Here is a 21381-nt window from a genome sequence, read left to right as displayed (position 1 = left end):
ATTGTTTCTTTACCATGCTTCTTGAGAGGTGTTCTGGTAAATACACTTTTTCTCTCCATCTCTTAACATTGACAGTATTTGGGAGTCTCAGTGATATCTTACTGTATCTTATCAAGTAATTCCCTAGACAGCTGTTTGGCTGACCCAACTCTTAGTTCAGCTGCCGAAATTCTTTCCTGTTATTGTAGCCCTCATCTTTCCTAGTTGAGAACTGGATTTTAAAAAATGCTGAAAATGTCTTCTTTTAGGAAATAATTGATACAGCAAAAATAAATTATTTACCATTATTTTGTTTAAAAGAATAAAACAGCACATTACCAGACATCCTCAGCATCTTCATCACATTCTGCACCAAACTGGCAAATATCACAGGTGGATGTCTCCTTTTGACTGGTTTCTCCTGAGCCTTCATGGACTAGGATAGAAAAAACGGAATGAAAAGAATTCAGATAAGTGAGCATAATATCAACTCCAAGACTATTTTATATGAAAGCTGCTACTTTTCCAATGGACATTTTTGCAATTGGAGCTCCATTGTCATATTCGACTCTCTTCTTCCCTAAATTTGAAGAAAACAATGATATGCTAGCTACTGAAATGTAGTGAACAATTCTTTTTACCAGAAAAATAAAAAAAAACAATAGAGTTTATTGGATTTATTAAAATTGGTTGCTTAATAAATCATATGAAAGAATTAACTAAAAATAATTTAAATTGGATAGTATCACTGACTCAATGGACATGATGTTGTGTAAGCCCCGGGAGATGGTGAAGGACAGGGAAGCCTGGCATGCTGTAGTACATGGGGTCGCAAAGAGTTGGACTTGACTGAGTGACTGAACAACAACAAAATTGTTACTGGCCTAGAGGAAAAATCTATAAGAGGAAAAGTCTATAAGAAACATTTAAAATTTTCTCAGTCCTAAATTATAAACTTTTTTCATTAAAAGGCTTTAATATATAATTTATAAAATTTGGGTGGGCAGCTTTGACTTTTTAGATATGTCTTTTAGCCCCCTCAAGATGTAAAAAGTACTTCTAAGGAAAAATATATTAATTATAAATTTTAGAAAACACATTTTAATTGGTTTTTACACTACTTTATTGAATTCTTACATAAATGTTGCACAGAGCCCATCATAGTGATTTCTTCTATAAGGGCTATGAACGTATATTTTATTTAAAAATATATACTTGTCATTGATGATAGTTATTCATATTGGCTTAGACCATAAATTACAAGTGTAAAAATATGCTGTATACAATCTACTTATAAAAGTAAGCTTTCAAAATTAGGAAACAATAGTGTAAATCAATTTTAAAAATTTAGTATTTGAGTTCAAGAAATAAAAATCTGAGCAATCCTTTTAGATGAAGATTACTATTTATGAATTAAAAAATATGTAGTTGACAGCAAAAATAGCTTTGCTTATAGATGAAAAACTGCAACAACTTAACAACTGCATAGATAATATTATTCCATGGACAGATTATATACTTAAAAACATGTTTAAATCCAAAGATCCTTAAAAAGTGCATTTTTGCAAAAGGTTATGCATTTTCAATAGAAAAAGAATATAAACAATTAAGTATGGCATTGGCTTCTAGCATTATGAACCCTAGAAAGGTAACATTTTTAACAAAGACATCATTTATTAAAGTGCACCCTGAACCTAACATATTCAACCTTACTTATTTAATATGATATTTTCATAATTTATTCTTTGTCTATTAACATGAGAGTTATTGATAGTTACAAAAGCAAAGCTCTTTATTCCTTATTTTCCAATTTACTGCTCTGCAAATAAATGATTTGACTTACCAGAATAACAACAACAACAAAACAAAACCATCATTTAGAGTTGTGTTTTACAGTTTTTCCAGGAAAGATAGATTTATTTTTTCCAAAGCAACATTTTTCCCCCGTACTTGATTTACACTGCACTTTAAAAAAGTTATGAATTAAACAGATCAACTTCAATAGCAAGAGTACTGATGTTATAGTTTTTAAATTGAAGTCTAAAAAAATGGTGTTCCTCCCCAGAAAGAAAGAGGAATTCTAGACTCTGCTAAAATAGACAGCACTTATTATCCACTCTATTACATTAATAGAGGCGAGACCATTAGAGTGGACTATGGGGATAAGAAGGAAGCTGGGGCCTCACCTCGGGGGAGCCTGAACAGCTGAGGCCCATCTCTTTATTACTTTCTTATTATTAATGCAACACAGAAACTGCTAATGGGAGAGAGCCTTTTAGTGTTAGCAAGATTAGCAGCTTCTAGACTAAAACTTCCCATCACTCAGGAAACATACTAACACATGGGAAGGTCCTTAATGAACAGTTATAGCCACTTATGGGCAGCCCCATCTTCTTTCACAGCAGGGATCCTTGGTTAGGGATCTACTGAAAGTAATCCAGGTGATGAATCGTGCTAACTCAGCGGAACTAATAATAATATTTCTATTGGAAGTCACATTATATTTTTATAAAAGGGCAGTTACTGGTAGACTTGAGATGTTTGGAAATTCTCCCACATGGAGAAGTAAGCCCAGAAGCAGCAGTAGTAAAATCTCTCTCAACAAATATTCTGGGAATAAAATGTGAAGCAATCACAATGAAAAATAAAGTAAAATATTTCCATGCTTTCTGAAGCACAGATTTGCACCTTTGTAATAAACAAATCAGCACCCAGCTTTCATTTAACACTATAGACCAATGATTCTTAAATAAGGTTGGGCTCAGAACCTCTGGTAGATTTGATTTGTTAATTTACACATTGTTTTTTTAGAGGAGCTGCTATCTTATCTTAGGTTGCTCTATCATGTCAAACTCTTTGCCATCCCTTAGACTGTAAGGGCTCTAGGCTCCTCTGTCTAAGGGATTTCTCAGGCAAGAATACTGGAGTGGTTTGCCATTTCCTTCTCCAGGGGATCTTTCTGACCCAGCGACTGAACTCAAGTCTCCTGCATGGCAGGCCGGTTCTTCACCACTAAGCCACCACAGAAGCACTCAGGGTGCTATGGCCATAGACTATGTATTGTTTTTTAGATAAATGCATTGAGATATCCTCAGAGGTACTGAATTTGTAGGCCTGAGGCTTGGAAATATATATAAATATATACACATACACACACACACACATACATACTCTTAACAACTTGCTCCTAAGCATCTCTGCCTAAACAATACTGAGAAGACTTCCTCTGTCTCAAGCATCCTCCTCTTGCAGTGAATGTCTGGCTCAGGACTTCTGTCACTTTAAAGTGCACAGGAAGCACCTGGAGGTTTTGTTAAAATAAAGATTCTGATTCAGTAAATATGAGGTGTATCCTGAGGTTCTAAATTTCTTACAGGCTCCCAGAAACTGCTGCTGCTGGTCCACAGACCACATTTTGAGTAGCAAGGATAGTATTTTTCCAACCACAATTCATAATGTATTAGTGGGTAGGGAAATAGTGGGTCACTATCAGCATTTTTGCAAACATTTTTGTAAACATGAAGCAGAAGGTATGGGGACAGAAAACACAGACCGCATCTTATTTAGCAAGTATAGTATTTATTTTATAACACTATTTTCGTTATACATATGATATCCAACCAGAGCTGCAACGTAAATTTCATTTCTTTCTAAAGGTCACAGTCACAAAAGCTTGAAAAGTATTGAATTAGCACATGCTAGATCCTTGGAAATCATGTGTTGAACTGTACTGTTTCTTTTTCCTGTTCTTTTCAAAGTATAAAAAATAGGAAGAATTGGTGCTTAATTATTTGCATTCATTTGCTGATTATGCAGGAATGAGATCCATTTATACTAAAGTCTTATTTTAAACATACATTTGTATTTTAAACCTTTTATTTTGAGTTGTAAAGTAAAACAATTATTTCCCTTTATTCTATAAAACACTGGAGGAGGGCATGGCAACCCACTCCAGTATTCTTGCCTAGAGAATCCCATGGAGAGAGGAGACTGGCAGGCTGTGGTCCATGGGGTCACAAAGAGTCAGATACAACTGAAGTGAATAAACACAGCACACAGTTTACAAAAGGTTAGGTTTCAGCCCATGATTGAGGGAAATTTGAGGAGTAAGGGAGGTGGAGCTCCTGAAAGCATATTTTATATAACTGTGTGGTTTAGTTGCTAAATTGTGTCCAACTCTTTGCAACCCCCATGGACTGTAGCCCACTATGCTCCTCTGTCCATGGGATTTTCCAGACAAGAATACTGGAGTGGGTTGCCATTTCCTCCTCCAGGAGATCTTCCTGACCCAGGGATTGAACCCTGGGCTCCTGTTCCTGATTGCTGCAGGCAAACTCCTGCATTGCAGGCGAATTCTTTGCCAACTGAACCACCAGGGAAGGCCATTTTATGGTTTTTAAATATATTTTATATATGCTACCCTACCCTGGTGGCTCAGACAGTAAAGTGTCTGCCTACAATGCGGGAGATGTGGGTTCAGTCCCTGGGTTGGGAAGATCCCCTGGAGAAGGAAATGGCAACCCATTCCAGTACTCTTGCCTGGAAAATCCCATGGATGGAGGAGCCTGGTAGGCTACAGTCCATGGGGTTGCAAAGAGTTGGACATGACTGAGTGACTTCACTATGCTATGCTATAGTTATAACTGATTTAATTAATTCCTATAAGAGTATTCTGGATTGGAACATTATAAGAGATGATCAAATTACCTCTCTCCTAAATTCTCCCTGCCCTCATAGTTTCATCTGGAAATTGTTACCAAAATTCCTTTATCATGACCCTGTTCTGGCCCCACTCAGCTTCTCACAGTGGATGTGCCCGCCTATTAGTCCAGTTCTCTTATGAACTCACTATAATGCCTCTGTGCCTCTTATAATATTCCTAACTTATATTATTTCTTTTTTTTTTTATTCTTTAAATCAGAATTTCAAGCTTTTTAAAATTTTATTTTTAATGGGAGGATAATGACAATATCGTGTTGGTTTCTGCCATCCATCAACTTGAATCAGCCATATGTATACATATGTCTCCTCCCTCTTGAACCTCTCTCCCCATCCCATTCTTCTAAAAAATATGGAATTTTTCACATGCACAGGGGTAATGCTAATCTTTTTATCATTCCAATTTTAGTATATGTGCTGCTGAAGTGAGCACACTATGTTATACTATTTCTGAAAATATGAAATATTAATGTTCAAACACAGTTATTCAATGTCATTTATTTGATTCAAAATTTCAATAAATTTTACATTCAGTGAAATGCTCATGTCTTTCAATCAATATTGAGGAACACATGCCAAGGACCAACTCAATCATTCCAGAAAGTTTGATTTTTCCGACTTTTCAGCCATTTCTCTACCACTGTTCTGTCTTTCTATACAAGCCAATCAGTAACCTGATCTGTCACCACAGATGAACTATTCTGGAATATCACATCAAAGGAATCATACACTATGTAATTATTGTGTTCAGTTTCTACCAGTTAAAACATCATAGTTTTAAGATGAATTCAGGTAGTTGCCCATATCAGTAGTTTATTTCTGTTACTTAGTATTCAGTTGAGTGAATATACCACAGTTTATTTTTCCATTTTCTTGTCCAAGGACATCTGGTTGTTTTCAGTTACTGGCTGGAAACAATAACTATTTATGAATAAAGCTGTTACAAATATTCTTGTAAAAGACATTTTGTGTACATGAGTTACTTCTCTCAGACGAATACCTCACAGTGGGATTCTGATATTCAGATAGCCACACCAGCTTTCGTTTGCTTATTGTTTCTATCATTTTTTTTTTTTTTTACTTTCAACCTGTTAGCTTATGTCTAAAGTGTGTTTCCTGTAAACAACATAAAGTAGAATCTCACTGTCTAAAAATTTTATTTATTGTTAATTTTGACTGTGCTGGGTCTTCCTTGCTGAGCGTGGACGTTCTCTAGTTGTGGCAAGTGGACGTTCCTCTAATTGCAGTGCAGAGGCTTCTCATTGCAGTGGCTTCTCTTGTTGCAGAACACAGGCTCTAGGGTGCTCAGGCTTCAGTAGTTCTGGCTCATGGGCCCTACAGTTCGGGTCGTAGTTGTGGTGCATGGGCTCAGGTGCCCCAGAGCAAGTGGAGTCTTCCTAGACCAGGAATCAAACCCATGTTCCCTGCTTTGGCAGGAGAATTCTCAACCACTGGACCACCAGAGAAATCCAGATCTCACTTTTTTTTTATCTAGTCTGAATATTTCTACATTTAATCAGGGTATTTAGTCCGTTTACTTACTGTAATTATTAATGTGTTTGGTTTTAAATCTCCCAACTTGGTGTTTGATTCAACATTTTTTTGTTTAATTCTTGAGTTGCAGAAATTTTTAATATATTTTGAGTACAAATTTTAGTCAGATACAATGTCTTGAGACATATTTTCCCAGTCTATTTTCTTGAATGTATTTTTTTTGTGTGTGGATGTGCAGACATGTTATTTTGATGAAATTATTTTTTATTTTTATGATTTGTCTTTTTTGTGTTATTTCTAAAAAGTCTTCTACTCAAAACTCATATGATATTCTTCTATGCTTTATTCTATTCTCTATGTGTATTGATTTTTAAATTTTACTTTATGTTTAAATTTGTGATCTATCTAAAATTGGATTTTGTGCATGATGTGAAACAGAGATTAAGATTCTTTGTTCTTCCCATGCGGACATGATTTTTCTCTCTTGATCTGTCAATGTGTTGAAATATATTGATTGATTTCCATAGGTTAAAACAACCTTGCATTTTGAAGCTAAGTCAAACTTGATCATGGTATATAACCTTTTTGCATATACTGCTGGATTACTTTTGCTTGTATTTTGGTAAGCATTTTTGTGTCTGTGGCTCATAAGACATGCAGATTGTAATTTTCTTTTCTTGTATTGTTCTTGTTTTGTTTTAGTATTAGGGTTAAAATGGCCTCATGATATGAGTCAGGAAGTATTTCCACTTCCTCTATTTTATGAAAGAGTTTGTGGAAGATTATTATTTCATTGTTTATACAAGGCTATTTAAAATTTCAGGCTTCCCTCATGGCTCTGGAAAAGGAAATGGCAACTCCAGTGTTCTTGCCTGGAGAATTCCATGGATGGAGGAACCTGACAGGCTACAGTCCATGGAGTTGCAAAGAGTCAGACACAACTGAGTGACTCACACACACACACACACACATAGCTCACTTGGTAAAGAATCTGTGTGCAATACAGGAAACCCTGGTTCAATTCCTGGGTTGGGAAGATCCGCTGGAGAAGGGATAAGACCCGCTCTAGTCTGTTTTATTGCTTCCTTTTCATTTTTATTATTTTCTTTATGCTATAAACTTAGAGTTTATTTTCTACTTTCTTAAAATGGAAGAAGTGCTTGATTTTATACCATTCTTATTTTCTAATACAGGTATTTACATCTGTACATTTTCTTCTAAAGACTTTTTTTGTGAAAAATATAAATTGTAATATCCTTTGAGATTTCTTCTTAGACCCACGGATTATTTAGTAGTGCATTTTTTAACCTCCAAATATTTGTGAGTTTTCAAAGGTATATTATTTTTATTTATCTTTAACTTAAATACCCAAAATTCACTTAAATGAGAATCATTTAAAATATACAAAAGAGCTGTGTGGTCTTAAGGACACAGAGAAATGTAGAAAAGAGTCACTCCAGGTTTTAAAATTAAATGAAAAATAACAAGCATAATACAGGGTTTCATTAAATTCAAAGGATTTTAGAATTAGGTAGGAAGACTTTTAGACCTTTTTACCCAACCCCCATCCCCTCAATGCAAAATTCAATCAAATGATCAACCTGGGTGAGAGTTGAAATAAAAAGTAGATTTGTGTGAGCTACAAGAATAAATTGTTTTGAAGTGCTGAAAAGTCTGAAGTATTGAAAAGAGCTCAGCCTGATTGTCCAGGCTTTGAAATAAATCTCTCTGGAGTTTGACAAGTCTATGTCTGGTGTTCAAGATGTTATATATATACTAAAAAAATCCATCCAGAGTGATCTATCCATCATGGTTAGAGAAAATATTGTTTAATTTAAATCCTTTGAATTTTATTGAAACTTGTTTTATGGCCCAGAATATGATCTGTCTTTTTGACTATTCCATGTGCATCTTAGGATTTGTAACCTCTTATGGGGAGTGATTTTCTATAAATATTAATTAGCTTAAGTTGATGGTCCAAATCATCCATAACTCTTTTGATTTTTTTTGCTTAATTGTTCTATTACTGAGAAAGGTGTGTTAAAATCTCTACTGGTGACAGTAAAATTGTTTCCATTTCTCTTTTGTTATTTTGTTTCATCTTATATTTGGGAGCTCTGATATTGGGTGTATAAACATTTAGTAGTCTATGTCTTCTTTTATGAGTGACTGTTTAGCATTATGAAATGCCCTCTTTTACTCTCTGGTTACTCTATTCATCTTGAAGTCTACTTTGTTCTGATATTCAGAGAAACACACCAGCTTTCTTTCACTTATTGTTTCTTTTTACTTTTAATCTGTTCATTCATTTATGTTTAAAGTGTGTTCCCTGTAAACAACATACAGTTGGATCTTGCTTTTCTATATAGTCTGAATACATCTGCATTTACTTAGGGTATTTAGTCCCTTTATTGTAATTACTGAAATGTTTGGTTTTAAGTCTACCAATGTGATGTGTGATTCATATTTAGCCAATCTTCAATCTTTTTGTATTCCTCTGTTCCCTTTTCTGTCTTTTTTTTTCTGGTGAAGCAAATATTTTATGGTATTTATTTCATCTTACCTCTTCTAATAATTAGTTTGTTATATTTTTTGGTTATTGTATTGGTGTCTGCTTTAATGATTGCAATACCCAACTTTAAATTGTAATCTATTACTTCATGAACATATTTTCAACTTTATAATTATATGCTTATCATAATTTATCTTTTGCATTCTTATTATCATATATCATACTTCTACCTGTGCTACAGCAACTCATGTTCCTTTTAAAAATTAGTTTTACTTTAAACATCCATCCTACTCTAATTTCATAGGCAAAAAGCCAGAAATGTCAGTGTTAATGGAGACTCCTGCCTGTCATCGTTAAATGATTATTTGACTTCTGATTCACATCTTCACTTTTGAAGACTTGTCTATAGTCTTACATTCCCCATGGAAGACATTATAGGCATATGACACTTATTGTAGATTGAATTATTTTCCCTATAAAAGGACTATACATTCCTCTCCATGGCCATATGATTTGAAGTTCCATGACATCACTCACAGGCTTATGACTTGCTTTTGTTGTTGAAATGTCAGTGGAAGTGAGAATCTATATGAAAGCCAACATATGAATTTCTACTTTGTTGCTTGTCCCCTTTGCATAAAAAAGACATATTCCAGAATAGGAGCTGCTTCTTCAACCAGTCCCTGAATGAGAAGATAAACAGAGCAGGACCAGGACTGACCATAGCTATGGGAGCAAGAATTATGCCACTCACTGATGTTATAAGCCTCTGAGGTTGTGAGGTCATTTGTAACCATAGCTTTACCTAGTGAAAGATTGCTAATATGACCTGAATTAATGTTATCAATAAATTCTAAGGCAACATTTTTCATATCATTTTCCACACCTCAGATTTTGGGAGCATTACTGTACAATTTTGATCTGCTTTTCAGTTCAGTTCAGTTGCTCAGTCATTTTTTTTTTTTTTTTTTTCAGTTGCTCAGTCATGTCTGACTCTTTGTGACCCCATGAATCACAGCATGCCAGGCCTCCCTGTCCATCACCAACTCCCAGAGTTTACCCAAACTCATGTGCATTGAGTCGGTGATGCCATCCAGCCATCTCAGCCTCTGTCGTCCCCTTCTCCTCCTGCCCCCAATCCTTCCCAGCATCAGGGTCTTTTCCAATGAGTCAACTCTTTGCATGAGGTGGCCAAAGTATTGGAGTTTCAGCCTCAGCATCAGTCCTTCCAATGAACACCCAGGACTGGTCTCCTTTAGGATGGAGTGGCTGGATCTCCTTGCAGTCCAAGGGACTCTCAAGAGTCTTCTCCAACACCACAGTTCAAAAGCATCAATTCTTCGGCTCTCAGCTTTCTTCACAGTTCAACTCTCACATCCATACATGACCACTGGGAAAACCATAGCCTTGACTAGACGGACCTTTGTTGGCAAAGTAATATCTCTTTTAGTCATCTGTAAATCTCCCTTTGAACTTCTATTTCTTTTCCATACCTGCATAGATTCTGCAATAGTTAAGGCACATTTATTTTATTATATTTTCCTTGCATGTTACCATACCACTACGTATCCCAGTCTATTCACTCTTTCCACTTTCTTCTCCATTTGACTCTAGTACATCACTTTGACAGATATATAATTTGTTCCACTTAAATTAGTCATGGTATACACATTAAACCTAATAAACACAGTAAAGAGAGCCATAAACAAAACAAAAAGACAATCTATAGAATGATAGAAATTGTGGAAATTAATATCCAAAATATACAAAAACTTACACAGTTCAATAACAACAACAACAAAAACACGCAACCCAATCAGAAAATCAGCAGAGGACCTAAACAGAAATTCTCCAAAGGTGACAAACAGATGGCCAACAGGCACATGTAAAGATGCTCAATATCACTAATTATTAGAGAAATGCAAATCAAAACTACAATGAGTTTTCTTTACCTTTACACTGGTCAGAATGGCCATCATCAAAAAGTCTACAAGTAACAGATGCTGGAGAGGGTATGGAGAAAACAGAAATAGATTCACAGACATAGAAAACAAACTTATGATTACCCAAGAGGTAAGGTGGGAGGGATAAATTAGAAATTTGAGACTAAGAGATATAAAAACTACTGCATATAAAATAGATAAACAACAAGGACCTATTGTGTAGCACAGGGAACTATATTCAATATCTTATATAACCCATGATCAGAAATAATCTGAAAAACATATATATATATGTGTATATATATATAACTGAGTCACTTTTTGTACACCTGAAAATTGTAAATCAATTGTACTTCAGCTAAAAAAAAGGAAAAACCCACAAAAAACATAGTATAAATATGCATAAATAGAAACCTCCACGTGCATCAATTCTGAAATAAAGTAAGGGGTCCCTGAAACAATCATAATGCATCAATAGAAAGAGTGAGATTTCTAAGCTTAAATATGATTCATAGATATTGGTTCTATACTCATTTAAATTATTAAAAAGTTTAAAAAATTGCACACATTTTATATATATCTTAATCTGAAGTTTTCAAAATTTAGAATGCATTTTTTTCTTTGTATTTTAGAGTCAACATTAATCTAGTAGTCAGTGCTCTTTGTTTTTGTTTTTTAAATAGATGACAAAGTTATCATGCCTTGGTAGGCATGTAATTTTTTCCACTTTATTTACATAGATAAAGGATTTGTCAGTGATACCATTCAATGTTATCTGTTGTAACTAAAATTACTTTATCAAATTGTAAACAGTGATTTTTCTTTCTGAATTACTTGCATAAATTTCTATCTCATTATCACCAAAAAGCTGAACTTTTGAGTTTATTCTCCAATGAAGGAAAAATGTTCTTTCTTTAAGAGCAATAGAAACAAATCAAAACTCTCCATTCCATTTTTTAATTTGTACAGTTTTGTCTGTTTTGCTTTTTGTATGGCAGTTTTACCTCTCACTTGCCTCTCCCACATGTAAGTTGAATTTAAATGATGGAAGCTGCTGACAGTTTCTAGAGGCTCAGACAATTCTAAGCTGTTGTTTATGAGCCATAGTCATGTTCTCTTTTACATTTTCTAACATTTCCCTAGAAACCTCAATGTCTTTAAAGAAAAATAAGAAATACTTTTTTAAATTCATGTTATAATGTGTTGATATTGTCATATGAATAATAAATACACAGTTATCATATTATTGAAATACTAAAACAAGAGGAGTAACATTTTGGTCTCCTATTTACAAAACTAGCACAGATTAATTCTGTGTGGGTATCAGGGCCATAATGCAGTAAGATGTATTCAGATTTGGGGAAGGAAATTCATTATCTTTGCTTCTTTTTAATTAAAAGAAGTACAAATCCACTGATAATTTTTAATAAGTGATTCAAATGCCAAAAAACTAAAGGAAGGTTGAAATTACAGTTACACAAAATGGTTTAAAAGAACCAAGTTCATGACTGAGCAAATGTAATTTTATATTAAACACTCAAAAGAAGAGATCATTACAGAAAATCTAATTTTTCATAATTAAGCTAGTTTGCTAGAGCTTGACAAGGATTCTTTAGAAATCACATATAATTTATCTTCTGCACAACTGAAAATAATTTAAGACATTAATACAATGTTACTATGTTGAGGCATAATTCTATTGTAATCATTTAAATCTGACTGATTTCACTTAGCCCTCAATTAGAGCTAAAGATACTCAGTTGATTAGAAAATAAAGAAAGAGAATGAAGAAAAGAAAGGAGAATGAGAGAAGGAAGGATGGAAAGAAGGAAACAAGGAATGAAGAAAGCTTATTAAGCTTGTTATCAGGCATGGCAGAATTCATCAGAGCAAGTCACCATGCAAGGCTTCATGAAACTCTTATTGCATCAATCATATGATAATTATACCCAAAGATGCTTTTATTATACTCAGTATAATTAATTTGTATCATTTTATGTAAATTAATACAAATAATTAAAAATTTCCTTATTAAATGCCTCAAAGGTGAGAAATTTATATTTTATTGGTAAGTGATGAACATTCACTTGTGCTGAATGAGCTACTGTAAAGCAGAGAGGGTACCAAATTCCAATTAGAGGACATTAGGTGAGACTACGGAGAAGGCAATGGCACCCCACTCCAGTACTCTTGCCTGGAAAATCCCATGGACAGAGGAGCCTGGTGGGCTGCAGTCCATGGGGTCGCAAAGAGTCCAACATGACTGAGGGACTTCACTTTCACTTTTCACTTTCATTCATTGGAGAAGGAAATGGCAACCCACTCCAGTGTTCTTGCCTGGAGAAGCCCAGGGATGGGGGAGCCTGATGGGCTGCCGTCTGTGGGGTCACACAGAGTCGGACACTACTGAATCGACTTAGCAGCAGCAGCAGCAGCAGGCGAGACTAAGAGTTAGTAAGTGGAAACAGTAAATGTACTTGGCACTTTTTTGCACAGATTTGCTGATAAGGAAAACAGAGAATGAGGTATTAGTTAGAAAAGGCCTTGGGGTCAAGAAAGGGATTTTTTTTAATGAAAGGAGGAAGTTGAAGCATCATTGTCAGGCTGAGAATAATGATGGAACAGAAAGGAACAAATTTATGGAGAGGAGAAAGGGCCTAAGCACGAAGCAATGTCCTTGAGAAGGGATGGGTTTACACATGGGTGTAATGTTTGGTCTTAGAAATACAAATACATCTTCTGGCTCATGGAAGTTATCTACAGATGTAGGCAGGAGGTGACACTGAAAAGAGGAGGATGAAATAGATCTCTTCTGATTGCATTTATTGCCTGTATTGCATTTGTACTCAAAAGAAAGGTCATCAGTTGAGAGGATGTGACAGGAAGAGACAAAATGTGAAATATAGGGGAGTAAATGTGAATGAAGAAAGACCAAGTCTTTGTAAATCTTTTTTTAACACTCATTTGTGTTTAACTCTTCTAAATAGTAAATCTCTGGTGAACAAAGATATAGTTTTATTAACGTACACTTCTGTATGTCATTAGTACATGACTTTTGGTATTGATAAAGACATTTTGTGATATAGAAAGTTTCCTTTGAATCATCAGATAAAGACTAAATTGTCAATACAGTCAACTTTAATTTGCTTCATATTTGTTTTAGTAGAGGGACTTTACAATCTAGTAACAACCTGTCATGGTTCTTTCCTATTTTCCCATTCCATCACCATAGTACTAGTTCAGAGCCTCATCATACTTGCCTAAACTTCTAACTACCTGATCTCTGAACTTGCAAACTTGCCTCTCTTAAATATATCTCCCATGCATTATATTAAAATGAAAATCTTAGATGCCATTTAAAGTTGAAAATAACATGAAGTAATCTAAAGGCAGTATTGTGATAGACAAAGTTTAGGCCTAATGCTATGAGAGCTGGATTTGGTTTACCCAGGTTCCTTCTTGATCCCCAGATTTCTTGCTTATAAAATGAGATGCCTGCCCTGCTTAGCTCACAGGTGGTAGTGAGAAGGTATGAAAATGCTTTGTACCCTCTAAGTTGCTCTGCCATCCTAAGGTGTCAATACTAAAAAAGTGTTAAAGTTGAAGTAAAGTCATTTTTTATTCCAAGTAAGAAGGTTCTTTGAAGGAAGTTCAAGCCTGGGCATCACAAACATGATTTTTTGGCTCTTGTGAGTGGCCTTACAGTGATACTGTAAGGGAGTAGGGAAATATGAATCATAAAACAATATAACAAAATAGAGGAATAAAAATATTGAGAGACTTGTAGAAAAAGTTCTATACCAAAACATCCTCATTTGGTTTCTCAAATGATAGGGTAAAAGGATTGAGGGGGGAGCAGGTAAGAAGTGGATGAGAAGTCTCAGAAAAATAGTCTCAGAAATTGCTCAAGGAGCTCTGGGCTCTGTTCATCTTGAAACAAAAGAAAGCACTAAAATGATCATTTCTTTCTTATTGTTGAAGATAAGAATAATAGTAAGAACTTTACATTTTACTTTTCGACCTGCCTGTTATGGGCATCGGCTCTCACTGTAAAGCCTGAAAAACACATTCATCTAAGTCTAATTTCTAAGTCTAAATGAGATTTAAGAATAAAATTTATAAAGATCAAGGCTTGTTTAAATATATAACTTATTGATATAAATAGGCCAATGAAATAAAAGAGCAGCAGTAATAATGAAGCCAATTTTAAGAGGTCAAGGCATTTCATAGAATTGGTACTTATAGCAATATTTTTTCTGAATTGTCTATAACATTTCCAGCCTATTTTTGCTATTAAAGGTCCAGTCCCTAGTTTTTGGACTCACAATAGCCAAAATAACAGGAAGAGTGTCAGGACTGGGATTCAGGGTTGGTGCTTAGTTTCAATCTTGAGTTGGATATAGCCACACTCCTTTTTCCACCCTGCTTGTTTTATATTGAGAGACCCCTGCTTTATCTCTCCAAGTGCCCTCTGCCTATTGGCTCTGGTTGGTGGAATTCAGTGACTCTTGTGATTTGCTTTTCCAGTCCACAGCTATCTCTCTAGCTCTGGTTTCAAATCTGTAACATATGGCCTGTTCCCTAGCACTCTTGAAGACCTTTCTTTTGATGCTCCATCTCAGAATCAGCCCCACTAACAGTCATGCCAGGAAGGCCCTACTACACTCAGTTGCACTGAAAAAGCACTTTCACCTACCTTATTTTGAATTAACATAAGCAAAAGAAAGCAATGAAAAATGTATAGTCAAAAGTAAGGATAAAAAGGTCAAAATGATCCAACCTGAAGTGTGAAAGAAGACATGAACATCTTCCACAAAATGGAAAAAAGGAAAAGACAAAACCAAACCCAACCACAAAATGGCCTAAGAAAGCTGAAGTGCTGGAATAGGTTAGAAATTGACTTCAATCTAATCAATATGACTTCTTACAGAACCATGAACTCAGTCTAAAACTGTAAAGTGGAAAGAATGAATAATTGTGGAAAAGACATCTAGATTTTTAAAAATTGTATGAGATTTTAGAGAAATGTTTATCACCATTAGATCACCAAGGATATCCAGAAATAAATGGAAGGACATAAATTTTAAAAAATTAATAATGCTTTATTTGGAATCTCATAATGAGACCAATTTCCTAAACTCTGAGTTTTTAAACTCAAATCACTTTTATTTATAGTTTCATCAAGATTCATGGGCCTTTCATTTTTTAACATCTTACACCTGAATTGTAAGATAATTGGCACTATATTAATTTCCTTGTTCTTGGAAATTTGAGGAAAAGTTTCGTCAAGTTTTTGGGAAATTTGTTGGTCAGGCTAAAACATAAAAATTAAGGTTTAATAGGGACTACAGCCTATTCTTCTTAATGTTTATTTTAAAAATTATAGTGCTGAAGGACATACATGCTAAAATTCTCAAGCATATAAGTATGAGTCAATTTTGTGAATAAGTAAAAACATATTGATAAATGTAATAAATCCAAGAAAGAAACATTTTAAAAGATCAAAACATTTGTATTATTTATAACATTGTGGGTTTAATTTATGGAATTAATAACAAAATCAAAATCGTACTTTTGTAAAGCATTGCTGTTGTTCATTTGAGTCAATGAAGTATATCAAATGACTACGAAATATTGGTCAATAAGCAAACTTGAATGACACTTTAAAAACACAAGTCTTCTTTAGTTCAAAGGTTCCCTATACCTTCAGGATAAAAATCCATAGTCTTTATCATTGTTTTCAGAGTCTTCATGATTTGCCCCCACTCTATCTCTCCACCTTCATCTCTAGCATCCCTAGCATGCTCCTTATGTTGATAGCTACTTTTCATTTTGCTGAGCATTACATGTGCTGTTACCACTGTCTAGAATGGCATGTCTATGGCTAATTCTGATTCCAGTTTGAAGATTCTGCTGTAGCGTCACACCATTCAGGAAGGTGTCCTCATCTTTCACCCTCTTCCTTCATCCTTGGGCTGTGTTGGGCCCTTGGTCTGTATCCCACATGTTTTTAGAAGGTCTTGTATCATAGAGGTTGTATAGAGGTTTCCTGATTCTTCCACTGTCCTGAGAATTCTTCAGTGTCAACTCATGCATCTCATTTGCTTTGATGTTCATTCTTAGCACAGTGCTTCAGAGATGACAGAAATTAATGGTCAGAGAGGGGCATTTCAGAATTCCAGATCTTTGTACTGTTGTAGTTCTAGGTAATAACAATGTGTGACCACATTTCCAGATGGCTAAACTGAAGTTAGGAGACTGAGGAATCATGGGGTCAGTTTGGAGAAGAAATATCAGATACATCTTTGGTAGCTATTAATGTTGGGCATTAAAATGCTCAGGCACAGGGCAAGATTGCATTTCTTGGATGGCTTGTGGTTGAACAGGCTATGTAACTAGTTCTGGCTAATAAGTTGTTAAGTGAAAGTGTCATGAGTCAGTTCAGACTAGAGGATTTAATTGCTGGTTAGTGGTCTTCCCTACAACTGAAGGGTGCCTAAGTTGTACAGGAAAGGGAGCCAAAAAAGGAGGCTATCACATGAGGATAGTAAACAGTGGTCAGATGCGGCATACAATTTTGAGAAAGAACTGGCAAGGTTTACTGATAAATTGGGTGCAGGTAGAAAATCAATGTTTAAAATAGCTGCTCCATGTGTCCAGGTCCCTGTATGACTGCAGTAGGCAGAGCCAGCTGCCCCCAAATAGCATCTCGCACAGCCAACCTACAGTGAGCATGGAGTGAGAATGAGAAATGAACCTGGATCCTTTGAAGTCACTAAGTTTGGGGGATATTTGTTACTATTACAACCTTGCATAACCTACCATAACTGGAATATGTCAGGGAATGAGGTTAAGAGGCATGGATACAATCTGTTTATTGCTGGAACTCATCAGCAACTCACAAGTACCCAACTACTGATGGCTACCCTGGAATAGAATATATGAAAATAAACCAGGTGCTGAATCATTGAGGAAAAAAATGGCAGTAATGGGGAGTTCAGCAGCTTATACCAAAAATATGGGGAAAAGATGGTATCAGCAAATAGCCTGATTTTGATTAAGAGGCAGTTTATTGAATGACAGTGCAAGGCTGCATTGATGGTAGTCTGAAAATGACAGTATGAAGCCAGAAATGTATGGCCTAATGTGGGAAAGTAGAGCTGCTAGATATGGTTTGAAGGAGTGTTACTCTGTCACTAGGAAGACAAGAGAAAATTACTGAAACCTTTAAAAGAATTTAATCTTAGTCTTTCACTAGACACTATAGTTAATATAGTTAATAATAACTATCAAAAACTGTAAGAATATACTAAGTTCTTGTATCCTTAAATAGACTTAATTTTACTTTCTCAGAGCATATCAGAACAATTTTCTGGTTATTATTGGTATTTTAAAATCTATGTTCACATGCATGCTTTTAATGCCTTAAAGCCCCTTGATGTGAAGGTCAGATTGTGACTGATTCAGGGTATCCCTAAATGGAAGAACATATTTTTTCCTATCTCAAAACACATTCTACTTCCTGCCCCCCCAATTCATACCCACACAACATTCTGTACTGTCATTTTCAATTTTCCCCAGTGCGCTTAGATTTCTTCATGCATATTTGTATTTTTAGATCAGATAAAAGGAATAGAAGGTTCTTTCCTTGAAAAACGTAGTGTGATTCAAAGAAAATGTTAATGAAAAGAAATACTTAAAGTTTTGTGAAATATTGATATGTAGCCACTAATTTTGTCTCTACAATCAATTGCTTTTTCTTTGTGTATCTCAAGCATGTTCTTATGGAATTACATAGCTGTACAAGCGCTAGGATCGACAGAATTTTTAAATGGAGGACAAGGGGGTGGGGAAACAAGGCACTAAACACCAGTTCTTTCAAAATAATCCTAAATTTGGAGGTAGTACGTAAGGACAAATCCTGTCTTTACTGCATTGTATTCATTTTTGAGAAAAAATCACCTCCATACAGAACTATTTTCCATCAGCACAAATACAGGTATCAAAATGAAGAGGACTTTTGCTGGGTTGTTAAATTCCTTGGAAACATGGGCTGTCTTTCATGACAACAGTCTCCTTCCTCTTCTGTTCCCACACAGCTTGACAAGCAGGTCACAGAGAAAGGTTGTTAATTACATTCCTTTGCCTAAAAGGGATTTGGAAAAAAAAAAATGTACCTTAGCTTTACTCTCAAGAGGGTCAGATGGCTGAGGCAGTGATTTGTTTGTGTACAGATGGGCTAGTGCAAAGGAATGGAAAAAAATACTCGGGTGAAGAATTTTCAAATCGGAGGATGCGTTTTAAAGACAGCTTCTATTATACGCCAACTACATCTGGTGGAGTCACAGGGCAAGGTGAATATACTATAAACAATGAAGTCTCCTGAGGGAAAAACTGCTGCATATTGAGAGAGAACTGTGCATGGGACAGCCAAGAGTGTCCCTTCTATAGTATATGTTTTTGAAAGCAGGTTTCACATCAGTTTTAGTGTAACTGGGAAGGATTTCAACTTTTTTTTTTTTTTTAAGACAAATTACTTGGACTTAACTCCTACTAAAAAACCCAAGATTCAATATATGATCAGTAGATACATTAAATTAGAAATAAAATTCAGTTCAACAACTTCAATAAAATTGAGAAGCCAGTTGCATTCTCAGTGCATAGCAAGATACATTAAAAAACCTACTAGTTTGTTTAGTGTCTCTGTTAAATGATAAATATCCATATCTATAATTACTCCAGAGATCAAATTAAGTACATTCCTCATTTGTTCGTTTGTCTCTAAGGAAGATACAGGAAAACAAATGCTAATCAAAAGATTAATGAACTTTTCGATGTATAATACATTTAGTTACTCCTTTGAACTTTGAGATACAAAATATAAAAATCATATAAAAAATAAGGTGTTGGCTTACATATTTGTGATAAATTTCATGCAGTTTCAAGGTCCTTGTCAATATGGATTTGATTTAAGGCTGTGCATCTTTTTTGGATATTCCCATAACTATCCAGATAGAAACATCATACATAAAAAGGTTCTTTATTCCAGAACAGATAAAACTCCCAGTGCTAAAAGAAGATTTAGGTATCTCTGAAGGTTTCTTATCACCCAGCAACATAATTCTCTGATGGTTCAGTGCCTGAAAGGGTCGTCTGAGATCACTCATCAAATAAATCAAATAGTTGGCTGGTGAAAAGAGGGGGAGCCTATAGTAATCTAATGTCTTTGCTTCCAGACATCAAATCTTTTTTCTAATAAGCCGGTAGAGAAGTTAATGTTACTTGGTGTGGCATACGCAAACCTGAGTCTCAACCTGTCTTTAGTTTCTGCTACTAGTTCTGAGAATGTTTAACTTGCTCAAGAAGAGATTATATTTAGTTTTGACATGTTAAATCATAAATCCCAAAACCCTGAAATGCTGAAGAAAAGGTGGTTGCAAGAAATCTGGAAGTGTACTGAATTTTATCTCTAAATTTCTTTGAGGAATTTTATTGCAACATAGAAATCCACTTAGGTGGGGTGATCTTTAAATATTCATCGATATGATGATGAAACTAGATTTATTTTATATATTTTGGTTAATATTTTTTTAAAAACTCTATTTTACACTTTGTAAAAAATATGTCTTTTAAAAATTAGATATCAAATGCTTTAGAACTGTGTGATCCAATATAGTAGCCAGTAGCTACTTTCAGCTATATAAATTTACCTTAGTTAAAACTAAATACATTTTTAAAAATCCAGTTTCTCAGTTGCACTAGTGACATTTCAAGAAATTCAAAGAAACACATGGCAAGTGATTACTGTATGGACAGGGAGAATACAGAACATTTTCCTCAGGATGGAACGTTCTATTGGATAGCAGTGCTCTGCTGCTGCTGCTGCTAAGTCACTTCAGCCGTGTCCGACTCTGTGTGACCCCATAGATGGCAGCCCACCAGGCTCCCCCGTCCCTGGGATTCTCCAGGCAAGAACACTGGAGTGGGTTGCCATTTCCTTTTCCAATGCATGAAAGTGAAAAGTGAAAGTGAAGTCGCTCAGTCGTATCGGACTCGTAGCGACCCCATGGACTGCAGCCTACCAGGCTCCTCCGTCCATGGGATTTTTCAGGCAGGAGTACTGGAGTGGGGTGCCATTGCCTTCTCCGAGCAGTGCTCTAGACAGCTGTAATTCAAGTATGGCATACAATAGTATTCATGAATCGACCTTCCCAATTCAGTACTTTTGTTTTCAGTTCAGTTCAGTTCAATCGCTCAGTCATGTCTGACTCTTTGCGACCCCATGGACTGCAGCACACCAGGCTTCCCTGTCCATTACCCACTCCCTGAGCTTGCTCAAACTTATCTCCATTGAATCAGTGATGCCATCCAACCATCTCATCCTCTGTCATGCGCTTCTCTTCCTGCCTTCAACCTTTCCCAGCTTCATGGTCTTTTCCAATGAGTTGGCTCTTTTCATCAGGAGGCCAAAATATCGGTGCTTCAGCATTAGTCCTTCCAATGAATATTCAGGACTGATTTCCTTTAGGATTGACTGGTTGATCTCCTTGCTGTCCAAGAGACTCTCAAGAGTCTACTTTTGTTTCAGAGTCTTCCAGCTTACAAAACTAAGATATGGCATGACTCTCATTTTCATCTTCCAATGAAAATGGAGAGACTGTCTTACCATGATCCCTGCATGTATGATTTGACGATATGTGTCACTTTTGTAGATAATGTCCCTTGATTATAAAC

The 21381-nt window shown here is 35.4% G+C and overlaps 1 protein-coding gene and 1 pseudogene across 1 annotated transcript in view; both read right to left on the bottom strand.

Moving 5' to 3' along the window:
- Positions 1-21381, bottom strand: part of TMEFF2 (transmembrane protein with EGF like and two follistatin like domains 2) — a 279537-nt gene that overhangs the window by 123197 nt on the left and 134959 nt on the right. The window contains exon 5 of the mRNA XM_086366960.1: positions 319-415. Coding sequence (XP_086223086.1) covers positions 319-415 — 97 coding nt within the window. The remainder of the gene's footprint in view (positions 1-318; positions 416-21381) is intronic.
- On the bottom strand, positions 5045-5131 carry LOC147378112 (U6 spliceosomal RNA; annotated as a pseudogene).

The sequence above is a fragment of the Bos grunniens genome, chromosome 2, assembly GCF_055505025.1.
Source record: "Bos grunniens cultivar Pamir isolate PY7600 chromosome 2, Bosgru_T2T1.0, whole genome shotgun sequence".
NCBI lineage: Eukaryota > Metazoa > Chordata > Mammalia > Artiodactyla > Bovidae > Bos > Bos grunniens.
Note: the sequence above shows the minus strand (reverse complement) of the source record. Positions and strands in the feature narration are given on the sequence as shown.